The sequence below is a fragment of the Prionailurus bengalensis genome (assembly GCF_016509475.1).
Source record: "Prionailurus bengalensis isolate Pbe53 chromosome B2 unlocalized genomic scaffold, Fcat_Pben_1.1_paternal_pri B2_random_Un_scaffold_46, whole genome shotgun sequence".
NCBI lineage: Eukaryota > Metazoa > Chordata > Mammalia > Carnivora > Felidae > Prionailurus > Prionailurus bengalensis.
The window spans coordinates 539,867-551,702 of record NW_025091153.1 but is presented as its reverse complement, the minus strand read 5'-3'; the positions used below and the strand labels follow the sequence as shown (position 1 = coordinate 551,702).

General features: G+C 55.0%; 2 protein-coding genes across 2 annotated transcripts; one reads left to right on the top strand and one right to left on the bottom strand.

Moving 5' to 3' along the window:
• Window positions 1-21: 21 nt before the first annotated feature.
• On the top strand, window positions 22-10,365 carry VWA7 (von Willebrand factor A domain containing 7). The gene is made up of 17 exons (XM_043571933.1): window positions 22-268; window positions 594-845; window positions 1,177-1,458; window positions 2,431-2,527; window positions 3,092-3,202; window positions 3,646-3,841; window positions 3,960-4,129; window positions 5,417-5,529; window positions 5,762-5,878; window positions 6,340-6,525; window positions 7,008-7,140; window positions 7,254-7,406; window positions 7,521-7,613; window positions 8,043-8,344; window positions 8,481-8,620; window positions 8,832-9,006; window positions 9,113-10,365. Exons 2-17 carry the CDS (start codon window positions 609-611, stop codon window positions 9,275-9,277), a joined length of 2,670 nt encoding a protein of 889 aa, XP_043427868.1. The 5' UTR covers window positions 22-268; window positions 594-608; the 3' UTR covers window positions 9,278-10,365.
• On the bottom strand, window positions 9,949-11,827 carry SAPCD1 (suppressor APC domain containing 1). The gene is made up of 5 exons (XM_043571939.1): window positions 11,321-11,827; window positions 10,942-11,082; window positions 10,355-10,450; window positions 10,153-10,242; window positions 9,949-10,058 (listed from the first exon to the last, which is right to left on the bottom strand). The coding sequence occupies exons 1-5, from the start codon at window positions 11,432-11,434 to the stop codon at window positions 9,966-9,968; spliced, it is 534 nt and encodes a 177-aa protein (XP_043427874.1). The 5' UTR covers window positions 11,435-11,827; the 3' UTR covers window positions 9,949-9,965.
• Between the last annotated feature and the right edge of the window lie 9 nt (window positions 11,828-11,836).

The following is an 11,836-nucleotide window of genomic DNA, read 5'->3' as shown; positions in this document are numbered from 1 at the left end:
AGCCAGGCCTGAGTCATGTTCCTCACTCATTCCTCCTCCCAGCTCTTCTCCACTCACCTCTGCACTGCTGCTGAGGGAGCCCCGCCCTGGTGCCGGCAGCCGCTTGTGGCCTTGGGCGGCACGAGTAGAGGGGCCAGGGGCTGTCTGGCCTGCCCCCATTCTGCCGGGGCCTCCCTCCCCCTCCACTCGTCCTGAGTTAATTATAACTCTGACCTAAGTGCCCTGTGACACGACGCCCCAGCGGCGCTGCGGGAGACCCAGCAACCAGGTAGGGGAGAGGCCTAGAGAGGAGATTCATCAGGTTTTCTGTGCTGGGTGTTTGGGGGTGTGGGTGTCGGTCTGGGGGTGGGGAAGGGGGTCTTGGGGAAGGAGCCTCAGTTCCTTCCTGCAGGTGTATGTCCCCATTAGCCCACTAAGGCCCTCAGGTTGTCTAGGCAACTGAGAGGGGAGGCCAGGCTGGGGCAGATCCAGATGCTTCAGGCAAAGCAGAGGAAGGGCCCAAAGCAGGTGCCGGTGGAGACAAAGAGCTAAAGAGCTGGGCCTGCCCTGGACCCACTGCTGCTTCCTGCTCTCGAGAGCCTTCTGTCCCTCAGGTCCATGTCCCAGCCATGCTCCCTGCAGACGTGCCCCTGGCCCACCTGAATCCTTCACTGCTGCTGCTGCTGCTACTGCAGCTGCTGCCCCCTGCATCCTCCTTCTTCCCCAACATCTGGAGCCTCCTGGCTGCCCCCGGGTCCGTCACCCACCAGGACCTGACCGAGGAGGCGGCGCTCAATGTCACCCTGCAGCTCTTCCTGGAGCAGCCACCCCCAGGCCGTCCCCCGCTTCGTCTTGAGGATTTCCTGGTGAGCGTCCCCAGGTCCTGTCACATCCCAGCTGGACTCCCCAATTCCCTGGGACTTCTACTTCTTCAGGGCCCTGCTGGCCGAGAGGAGGGACATCCTTCTCTTCCTTGGCTCCCCACCTCTACCCCTTGCAGTAACAATACCCAAGTGTCCTGGTCCTAAAATCAGGAGTCCCCCCCCCCCCCTCCTTAGAAAGGTCCAGAATTGCCCTTCCTTCGTAGGGCCCAGGACCTTCAATTCCCTGCACACCCAACCTGAGTGCCAGTTGCTAAGAAAACGTGGGCAATGGTGCAACCCAAGGGTCCCCTGTCCCCTAACCCACTCTCTCCAGGGCCACACCCTTCTTGCTGACGACCTCTTTGCTGCCTACTTTGGACCTGGGTCTCCTTCCCGGAGGTTCCGAGCAGCATTAGGTGAGGTCTCCCGTGCCAACGCAGCCCAGGACTTTCTGCCAACATCCAGGAATGACCCTGACCTGCACTTTGATGCTGAGCGGCTGGGCCAGGGGCGCACACGCCTAGTGGGGGCTCTCCGGGAGGCCCTGGTGGCAGCCAGAGCTCTTGACCACACCCTGGCCCGCCAGCGCCTTGGGGCTGCACTTCATGCTTTGCAGGTGAGAACTGCATAAAATGGGCAGGGGTTTCTTCACCCCAGGTCTTCCCGTCCCCCAGATACAGACTTCCTCCTGGCACCTCCTCCTTCTCCTTCTTCTCCTCCTTCTTCTTCTCCTTCTTCTTCTTTTAATGTTTATTTATTTTGAGAGAGACAGAAAGCAGGGGAGGGGCAGAGAGAGAGGGAGAGAGAGAATCCCAAATGGGCTTTGCACCATCTGCGCTTGATCTTACCAACCATAAGATCAGGACCTGAACAGATATCAAGAGTCTGACGCTTAACTGACTGAGCCACCCAGGCGCCCCCTCATGGTGCCTTCTTTTTTTTTTTTTTTTTTTTTTAATTTTTTTTTCAACGTTTATTTATTTTTGGGACAGAGAGAGACAGAGCATGAATGGGGGAGGGGCAGAGAGAGAGGGAGACACAGAATCGGAAACAGGCTCCAGGCTCTGAGCCATCAGCCCAGAGCCCGACGCGGGGCTCGAACTCCCGGACCGCGAGATCGTGACCTGGCTGAAGTCGGACGCTTAACCGACTGCGCCACCCAGGCGCTCCTCATGGTGCCTTCTTAATCACACCTCCCCCAACTCAAGAAGTGATGGGGCACTGCTTGCCAGTGCCCTGAGACTGGTCCCTAGTTCCCCCACCTCCAAACTGGCAGCTCTCCCTGTGGGAAGAGCCAGGAGGCCATTGTGGCTGGAGAAAAGCGAGGAGGCGTGAGGTTGGGAGTGGGCCTTGAAGGCCACCGGAAGGCCTTTGATTGGACTCTGAGTGGGATGGGAGGAAAAACCGGGAGGCTCCCACCTGGGGAGAGCTCTGTTCTGGGCGACAGGCAGAGGGTGTGGAGGGCACTTGGGGTATCTGACAGCGGCAGCGGGGGTAGGAGGAGGCTTTCCAAGAGGAAGAATAAGCGCTGGAGATTGTGAGAATGGTCAGAGAGCGCCTCATTCCCCTTCGCCCTCCCTCCCCCCAGGATTTCTACAGTCACAGCAACTGGGTGGAACTGGGACAGCAGCAGCCACACCCTCACCTCCTCTGGCCTAGGCAGGAGCTCCAGAGCCTGGCACAAGGTACGGCCATGACCCCGGGGGATGGGGGAAGCCCACTAAAGCCATGTCCTCTCAGCCTCCCCAGACACTGTGTCACATCCTCAGGTCACATAGGATGTGACATGGCTTCTTCTCTGGAACGACCTGTGAGGTCCCCCAGTCCAGCCAAAGGCCAGGTCAGTTAGATAGCTTCCCCAAGGTCACAGGGGTGGACAGAGCCAGGACCAAGGTCTGCAGACCTCAGCTGAGTTCTCTCTCGTGTGGCTTCCTCCCCCAACATGGGATGGAACACACAGGGCTGTTCCTCACAGTCCCCTCATCCTTCCACCTGAGCTATGACACGGCCTCCTGTCCATTGCAAGTTCACTGCCTGTCCACAGCTCACGCTTCCGGGTTTCCTAGCACAGTCCCGGTCTCACATATTCAGTCTCATCACTAGATGACCTCTAGGTTTTTGTTCAGAAATCCTAGAAGGGTACATTTGGGCTTTTGCCAGCTCAGGGAAAAGCCAAAGTTTGGATGGATGGGGATAAAGGTCAGTGGTGGCAGGATCTTGGGATCTAGACCCCTGTCCTCTCTTCCCAGTGGACGATCCTACCTGCTCTGATTGCGAGGAGTTGAGCTGCCCCGGGAATTTGCTGGGCTTTACACTCCTCACCTCTGGCTACTTTGGAACTCATCCCTCCAAACCTCCAGGTACCAGGCAGAAGTAAGGGGAGAAAGTCACTTCCTTTCCCCTGACCCTCTCCCTAGGGATCTCAGAACTGTAGGCCCTTGTCCCATTTCCTATGGCATCACTTCTGGAAGGAGTGGATGCTGGGGATGGGGTAGATGGATGGAGGCCCACTGAGGTGGCCATGATTGTTGGGTGGGGGAATAGCTTCTTATTCAACCAGTAAGACTTCTCCATTACTCAAGGGTAGCTTTGGGGGATGGGCTGGAGGGATTAGGGGATCCACCATGTACTGTGATGACTGACCCCCCTAGATTTACTCCAGATTGGCCCTCCACAAATGTCATCTTTCTTGCTGATCCTTTGCTGAAGAGTGAAAGGTCAGGCCAGGTCAAAAAGGGCCTCATTTTCTTAGGAGGCAGTGGGTTTTTTACCTCCACCCTCCAGATCTCTTTCCCCAAACCAGGGAAATGTAGCCATGGGGGCCGTTTTGACCAGAGCAGCTCCCAGCCACCACGGGGAGGCATCAACAAGGATAGCACATCCCCAGGCTTCTCTCCCCATCACATGCTGCACCTCCAGGCAGCAAAACTGGCCCTTCTGGCCTCCATCCAGGCCCTCAGTCTCCTGCGAAACCGGCTGGGAGACAGGGGTTTCTCCAGGTGAGTGGCCTCTGGACGATGTGCTCCTTAATGCGCATGTGCTCCTAGGGGAGCTGAGTAAATGGGGGCTGGGGACAAACGTGCAGACTCCTCACCGTATCTCTGGCCTGCTCCCCAGGCTGCTGGACATCAGCCCAGCCTCCAGTCTGAGCTTCGTCCTAGACACCACAGGCAGTATGGGTGAGGAGATCAATGCTGCCAAAATCCAGGCTCGCCACATTGTGGAACAGCGACGGGGCAGCCCCATGGAGCCTGTCCACTACATCCTGGTCCCTTTCCATGATCCAGGTAACTGTGGTCTGGCGAGGATAGCGGAAGGAAGGAAAGTCTAGGGCAAGGGGTAAATGCCACTGGTGGGGGAAAGGGCCTCATGGCTCCACTTCCTTAAAATGGTGACGTTTCCTATGGTTGAGCCTTTACTGGTACCTCTGTGTGTACGATCGGCCACTTCTTCCTCTGTTTCCAAGATGGCAGCACTTTCCATATGAGGTTAATCATGATCTGTGCTTAGCCAGGGGCCTCTGCTTTCTTAGGCTTCCATGTTAATCAGTGATTTTCAATTCTCCCCATTTTCTGTACACAGAGGTTGGTATGAGGATGGGTCCAGGCTTCTGTGAAGCCTCTGAGACAGATTGGAAGTTAGACCGACTGACCCGGGTTGACCAGTCACTGTGCATGCTTAGGCTGATCATTTAGACTTTTTTTGCCTCAGTTTCATCATCGATAAAATGAGTCAGTACTTGACCCATATTATCTGATGGCCATTTCAACCCTAGAAGATAGGCAGGATTTTCTAGGGTTGAAATGGCCATCAAATAAAATAGCTACAGCGCTGAGAATTCCCTAAAGGCAAGCGTTGAGTCTGATTTACCTGCATAAATCTCATAGTAGCTGGAATTTAACGGGGGTTTATCACATATTATTTTTAATTTTTTTAATGTTTATTTATTTTTGAGTCAGAGAGAGACAAAGCATGAACAGGGGAGGGTCAGAGAGAGGGAGACACAGAATCTGAAGCAGGCTCCGGGTTCCAAGCCGTTAGCACAGAGCCTGACGCGGGGCTCGAACTCACAGAGTGTGAGATCATGACCTGAGCCGAAGTCGGACGCTTAACTGACTGAGCCACCCAGGCGCCCTGGTTTATCACATATTTGATGAAGCTTTGAGTTTAGCATTAATTATATGTCAAGTCACTATTCTAAGGTTTACAAAATCAACTCATTTAGTCCTTCTAATGACACTCTGAGGTAGGTACCATTATTTCTCTGGTTTTTCCGGTGAGGAATCTGAGGCCCCAGGTGTTTTTTTATACTTACGCACATATCCAATAAAGGCCCTCTCAGGACCACAGGAAATGCTGCCATTTTGTTAAGGAAATGAGGTCCACTTCCCCGCAAAGGTAACTAGCCCTTACCCAGCCCTGCCTATAGAAATATCAGAGAATATTATTATTTCAATACTTGTTCACCCCAGGAGCACAGCGAGGCCTCTTGACTGGGGGGTGAGAGGTGGCCCTGGGTAGGGATGAGGGGAGCCCTCTCGTCACTCATCTCAACCTTCTTTCTTCCTCCCCAGGGTTTGGCCCTGTCTTTACCACCAGTGACCCTGACAGCTTCTGGCAACAACTCAATGAGATCCATGCCTTGGGGGGTGGAGATGAGCCCGAGATGTGTCTGTCAGCCCTGGAGGTCTGCCCTCCCCCTCCCCCTTCCCTTCTTCCCCCTTCCTTTCCAGTTCCCACCACCAAGGGGAACTAGAGGCTTCCTGGGACCTCCACCCTCCACCCCACCTTCAGAGCCTAGTTCCACTAGCTTCACTCCAGGGTTCCAGGGCCATATTTCTTTCTATTCTGCCCTCCCTTCCTCTACCCATTCCTCTGCTGCTGCCATTTTTAACATGAGCACTTTCCCTCTCTGCCAGCTGGCTCTGCTGCACACACCTCCACTCTCAGACATCTTTGTCTTCACCGACGCCTCCCCCAAGGATGCCTTTCTCACCAACCGGGTGGAGTCCCTGACTCAGGAGCGGCGCTGCAGAGTGAGCACAGCTGATGGGACATCCGATGTTAGCCACCCAGAGATATGGGGTTTCCCATACCTTGTTGACGACTATCTCGTAACAAGGATCACACCACACTCTGGTGGTTGAACCAGCCTTGGCATGGGGTGGGAGAAGCAGACAATGAGTATAACACATCCTGATCCCTTACATGATGCTGAATGCATATTTGAACTGGTCTCCAATAAACCATTTGAAGAACTGGAGATCTAGTTGCCAGCAATCCGCTGTGGATGACAAATGGAGACAGTTACAAGGGAGTGGCAACTACTAACTGAAGGCCTGGGGCTGTGTCATTGGGAGACCCTGCAGGAACAGAGGGTAGACCAAGACCTTACTCCTCCTCATCAGCTCCGCAGAACACTTGAGCACAGATCTTCATTGACAATGGTAGACAGCACTTGGAGTACTCAGTACTGGCCTCTTTTTTCTGGGCACAGGTAACATTCCTAGTGACCGAGGACCCATCGAGGGTTCAGGGCCGAGCTCGGCGTGAGGTCTTGTCCCCTCTGCGTTTTGAGCCCTATGAAGCAGTGGCCTTGGCCTCAGGAGGAGAGGTAATCTTCACCAAAGACCAGCACATTCAGGATGTGGCAGCTGTTGTTGGGGACAGCATGGCTGACCTGGTAAGTATGAGGGCCGGAGGGACTAATGCTTTGGCTGAGAACTGAGGGTACAGGTAACACGGCACTGCTCTTTCTCATAGGTTAATAATTTAACACTGCTTGCTGTGTTGCCACTGCAGTCAGAAGGGTGGGAAAGGAAATTTCTCTCTCTCTCTGAGATCCATGGCTACCCAACTTCCACGTTGCTCCTTCCCTATTAGCACCGCCCCCTGTCCCCCAGTCTTGGCCTCCAGTAGTCTGTCCTCGGAAGTCCTGCCATCTTTTAAGGAGGGACAAGAAGCAATCACCTCACCCTTAATCCCTTGCCTCCAATTTGTTGTTGACCGTAACTTCATCCCTGGTCCTGGGCCCCTCTTTTACTAGTATCCCTTCTCCATGTGTGACTTAGTTTCTTTCTGTCTCCACCTTTCTCCTGTCTTTGTTCCCACTTCATTCAATGCCTCATCTTCTCCTCTATTTTTTGGCTCTGCCCATCCCTCTAGGTTACCCTTCCCCTGGAACCTCCTGTTGTAGTGTCTGGAAGGCCACTTGTGTTCAGCGTGGATGCACTGCTCCAGAGGGTCACAGTCCGGATCCATGGGGAGGTCAGCAGCTTCTGGATCAGGAACCCTGCAGGTATTTCCACGTGTGTGTCTCAAGGCAGAGGGAAGAATGGAGAATGAAGGGTGACATCCTAAGGGACAGGAGCTAGCTCATGTGCCAATCTCTTGCTCCCCCACCCCCACCAGGGGTCTCCCAGGGCCAGGAGGAAGGCGAGGGACCTCTAGGTTACACTCGCCGCTTTGGGCAGTTCTGGATAGTTACCATCAGTGACCCCCCACAGACAGGGACCTGGGAGATCCTGGTCACAGCCGAGAGCACACCCCGGGTGAGAGTGCAAGGTAAGGAGGGAGATATTGCTGGGAAGGGAAGGGACGGGAAGGCTGCAGAGCTCAGAGAGCGGTATCAATCACATTCATCTCAGGAAGGTCTCTGATTGCCTTGGCCCTCCTCAGCCCAGACATCCCTGGACTTCCTCTTCTACTTTGGGATCCCTGTGGAGGATGGCCCCCACCCTGGCCTCTACCCCCTGACTCAGCCAGTTGCAGGTACGTCTACCCACCCCCCCAACTTGTCCATTAATAAATATACATGTATATATTGTATATGTATATGTCTATATACATATGTGTATTGTATATTGTGTATGTATATTATGTGTGTGTGTGTATATATATATATATCCTTTTATTGAGTTATAACTTGCATATAATGAAGTGCACTAAACTTAAGTATACAGCTGGGTGGATTTCATATAATGCACTCATGTAACCATCACTCGACTCAAGATTTAGAACATTTTCAGCATCCCAGAATCTTTCCTGACCCTGCCCAACAATAGCCCTCAGAGGTAACCCCTTTTCTCCATTCATACTCATCCCCAGAGGTAACCCCTATTCCAAAAGCCGATCATTCCTTTCTCCCTGTCTCTGAATCTCATGTGGACCAGTGTTCTCCCCTCCCCTCCCCTGTCCCAGGCCTCCAGACCCAGCTGCTGGTAGAGGTGACAGGGCTGGGCTCCAGAGGCAACCCTGGAGCTCCTCTGCCGCATTTCTCTCACGTCGTCCTACGAGGGGTCCCGGAAGGTGCCGAGCTGGGCTGGGTGCCTTTGGAGCCCACAGGACCGCTGGAGCGAGGTTTCCTCGCGGCCTCGCTACCGTCCGCACTTCTGTCCACTGCGGGACCTTTCTCTCTGGAGTTGATTGGCCGGGACGGAGAGGGGCAGAGCCTGCACCGAGCTGCTCCCCAGCCCTGCACCGTGGTCCCTGTCCTTCTGGAGGTGAGACGCAGGAAGAAGGTGCAGGTAGGGCTGGAGAGAGCTGCAGCCTCCTCGCCGCCTGACCTGCTCCTCCTCGCCTGACCCGCTCCTCCTCGCCTGACCCGCTCCTCCTCGCCTGACCCGCCCTCCTCCGTAGCTCAGCGGCTCCCCGGGATTCCTGGCTCCAGGCAGCAAGGCCCCGCTCAGCCTCCGCATCGCCAGCTTCTCGGGCCCTCAGGATCTCGATCTTAGGACATCTGTCAAGCCCAGCTTCGCTCTCACCTCCAACCTCTCCAGGTATTGCCCTTGAACTCTCCGGTTCAGTTCCGGCCCACCTTTCGGTTCCCCTGGCATGGGAGCTGGTACTTTAAGCCCCGCCTACAGCAGCCGCTTGGCCCTCAGATTCTCGCCTCCCCTCGCCTCCCCTCCCCTCCAGCTTTGGGCGCGGACCCTGGGCTCTCAACTATTCGAGAGCTTGGGCCTTCAGCCCGGCGTCCATACTCGACAGGGTTCGCCTGGAACCAAATGAGTCCGCCTGGGGGCGCCTGTGGTTGGAGATCCCGGACTCAGCGGCTCCAGACTCCGTGGTGATGGTGACTGTGACTGCGACAGGTCCAGAAGCCAGCCCAGTGCCCCCGACCCATGCCTTCCTCCGGCTCTTGGTGCTGGCCCCCACCCCGCAGGTGAGGCACCCCCACTTTCCATCGCAGGATAAACAGTGTAAGGGGTGGTAGGTGCAAGCTTAATTTGGGTGCAGACACGCTGACCGGCTCTCCCTCTTCTCCCTAGGACCCGCTGGCTGCCCCTGCCCACTCATCTGGCCCTATCCTCGCCTCCACCAGCCCTGCCTCCACTTCGGTGACTCAGGGAAGGGCTGGGGGAGGGCTGGTGGGCAACCCCTGGTGGAGCACAGTTGGAAGGGTGCTGCTTCTGCTAGGCCTGGCCTCCTGGTGACACCAGAACCCCTAGAGGGATGTGCCTGCAGCGCTATTTTTAGTCTGGCCCCACTGGTGAGAAGGCAACCGGGCCTTGGGACCCGACCTCTCCCAGCTGGGATGGAGGTTTTCCTTCTCACACACTTGTCCCTCTCTTTCTTTGTGAGATTGGGATAGAGGGCAATGGACTTTCCCACAATGCACTTTCCCCAACCCTGCTGGGAACCAAAGCAAATACTCGTTTTTGGAGAAAATTGGCCTCTATTTCTCTGTAGCAAAATCTCTTTACTCCACTATTTATTCATGCTTTCCTAAGCTCAGGTAGAAGGAAAGATATATGGGGAGGAGACTAAAGTTGAGAGTGGGGGGTTTATAGAATTGTTCTTACTTGAAATTCTGAGGAAGCTCCTATTTTATTTTTGTATTTAAAGCTGAAGGACAGTTTCAATAAACATGTCTTCTCTGGAGAGGGATTTCAAAGAAAGATCATTTATGCAGATCACTTAAGGGCGAGTGAGGGCATAAGACACCAAGCAGATGAAATGAAGTTTTCAGTTGTGGAGAAGAAACTTTACACCAAGATGTTAGGAATTCAGTTGGCCCACCACCTGGAGCCATTTATCTGTTAAGTCAAGAAGCAGGATAAGGAGACTGGGGGTTCTGACTCAGCCTCCCCTGTCACCAACTGAGGAAATCGAGAGGAGGCTTCACACACGGGTGGGGCCCCTCCGCATATTGGGGCAGCCCAGCTGAGCAGTCTCCCCTTTGGGCTGAGTGCCTCCTTTCTGCTGCCTTGACAACTGAAGAGGAGGAGAGAACCGGTGTGGGCATCTGTGCTCCTCCCCGCCTGCGGGCGGGGGCTTCCGCCCTGCCCCCCACTTCCCTACAGTTTACCTGCTGCTGCCATGCCGTCTGCTTCCTTGGCCTTCCCTTCCAGTCCTGGGTGGCACAGGAACTAGCCTGATTCGAGGGATGTGGGGAGAACTGGGAGGGAGAGGAGGCTGGGATTTGCTTTTCTCTGTTAAACCAGTGCTGACCCCAAGTCCCCTCTCTACCCCCACTTTCCGAGAGTACAAACTAAAAACAATAAACTCACCTTCTCCTGAATCAGATTCTGCAAACAGATGTTCACATTTTGAATCTGGGCTAACTGGGGGCCACCAGGCTCTGAGTGTAAATCTGATAGAAAATTCTAAAGGAGGAGTTAGAGGCTGACAACATGGTGAAACCTTGAGGTCCATCTGCCGCTCTTCTGTCACCACAGGCCATTACCTCTCCAGCTGGATCCCCTCACCACAGAACCGCCCCCCCCCCCCCAGGTAGAAAAATCCAATACTCTCCCTACCATCTCTTTAACAGTCCCGTTTCAACATCCCCCTCAGGTGGGATAGTACCCCTTTCCCTGTTCTTTATGGATCCTCCCTGTCCAGTCCTGACCCATTGGAATAATCCAGGCCACTCCCCCATCTCAATGGAGTGATCCAAATCAGGTCCCTCTGAATGGAATGCAGACCGGCCTCCTCCAATCCCGACAATGAACACCAACCTGCACTTGGTGGCATCCAGTCATTACAATTCATGATCCCTGCCCATTAACTCTTGCCTTTCCAGGGTGGTGTCAGGCTGTGTCCACATGTCCCCCGTGCCCCCAGAGCCCCCCTGCGCCGCACAGAAGCCCCATACCTCACCAAGAGCCCCCAGATGCAGCTGTTGTTGCTGTGCCTCCCTCAGACGGCCCTCAAACCAGGCCTGGCCGTGCTCCAGCAGCTCCAGCCCCTGCCACAGGGCGTCCTGCTCCCTCTCCAGAGCCTGCATCTTCTGCAGCTGGAAAGGCCAGAAGCAGAGGCTGACTTGCTCCCCAGCAGGGCTCTGAGCCCCGGCCATTTCTCTCAACCCTTGGTTGGGTTCACTGGTCACTGAGTGTGAACCCAGACTGACCACTGAGCTGGAGGGCGAGGGGAAGCAGGGGAGAAGACTTACGCGTCCTGAAAATTGAGTGGAAATGTAAGGGCAGATCCAGGAAGTAGGCTTCCCTGGGACCTCTTGCTGGGCTAATACTCACCCAGAGGAAGAAGCTCCAGGCCCCTGGGTCTTGGCGGCTTGTCCCTAATGGCAGCAGCAGAACTGTGTAGGGGGCCTGTACCAGGGGCAGCCCTCCGGGCCCCTGGCTCCCCATGGCTCGGAGGTGGGAAGGGTGGAGCCACGCCCACTGGTGCTCAGGGTGGGTCCCTCCCCTTCCCCCTGCCTGGTGCCCATCCCACCTTTTCAGCCTCTCAGAGCCTTTCCTGCTGTGTCTCTGAGGCTGGGGTGTTCCTACTTAAGGGGAAGAGACCACCTCCATTGGGTTTCTCTGTCTTCCTTCTCATCTGCTTTTGTAGGGTCTGTTGAAAGAGCTGGTTCTCATGAAGTCCCCCGGGGTAGAACCCAAGGGTCCCCCTACAGCAGTGTCACTGTGTTGTTGTTTTAAGCTTGTTTTTTTAAAGTAATCTCTACACCCAACATGGAGTTCCAACCCACCACCCCAAGATTGAGAGGCACACGCTCCTCTGAGCCAGCCAGGTGCCCCAGTGTCACTGTG

Coding starts and splice junctions, on each gene's coding strand:
- SAPCD1 (XM_043571939.1), bottom strand. CDS start 11,434: ATGGGGAGCCAGGGGCCCGGAGGGCTGCCCCTGGTACAGGCCCCCTAC. Junction 11,083..11,320: donor CCTGGAGCTTCTTCCTCTGG/GTGAGTATTAGC, acceptor TGGCCTTTCCAG/CTGCAGAAGATGCAGGCTCT. Junction 10,451..10,941: donor ATCTGGGGGCTCTTGGTGAG/GTATGGGGCTTC, acceptor CTCCTCCTTTAG/AATTTTCTATCAGATTTACA.
- VWA7 (XM_043571933.1), top strand. CDS start 609: ATGCTCCCTGCAGACGTGCCCCTGGCCCACCTGAATCCTTCACTGCTG. Junction 846..1,176: donor TTCGTCTTGAGGATTTCCTG/GTGAGCGTCCCC, acceptor CACTCTCTCCAG/GGCCACACCCTTCTTGCTGA. Junction 4,130..5,416: donor GGTCCCTTTCCATGATCCAG/GTAACTGTGGTC, acceptor CTTCCTCCCCAG/GGTTTGGCCCTGTCTTTACC.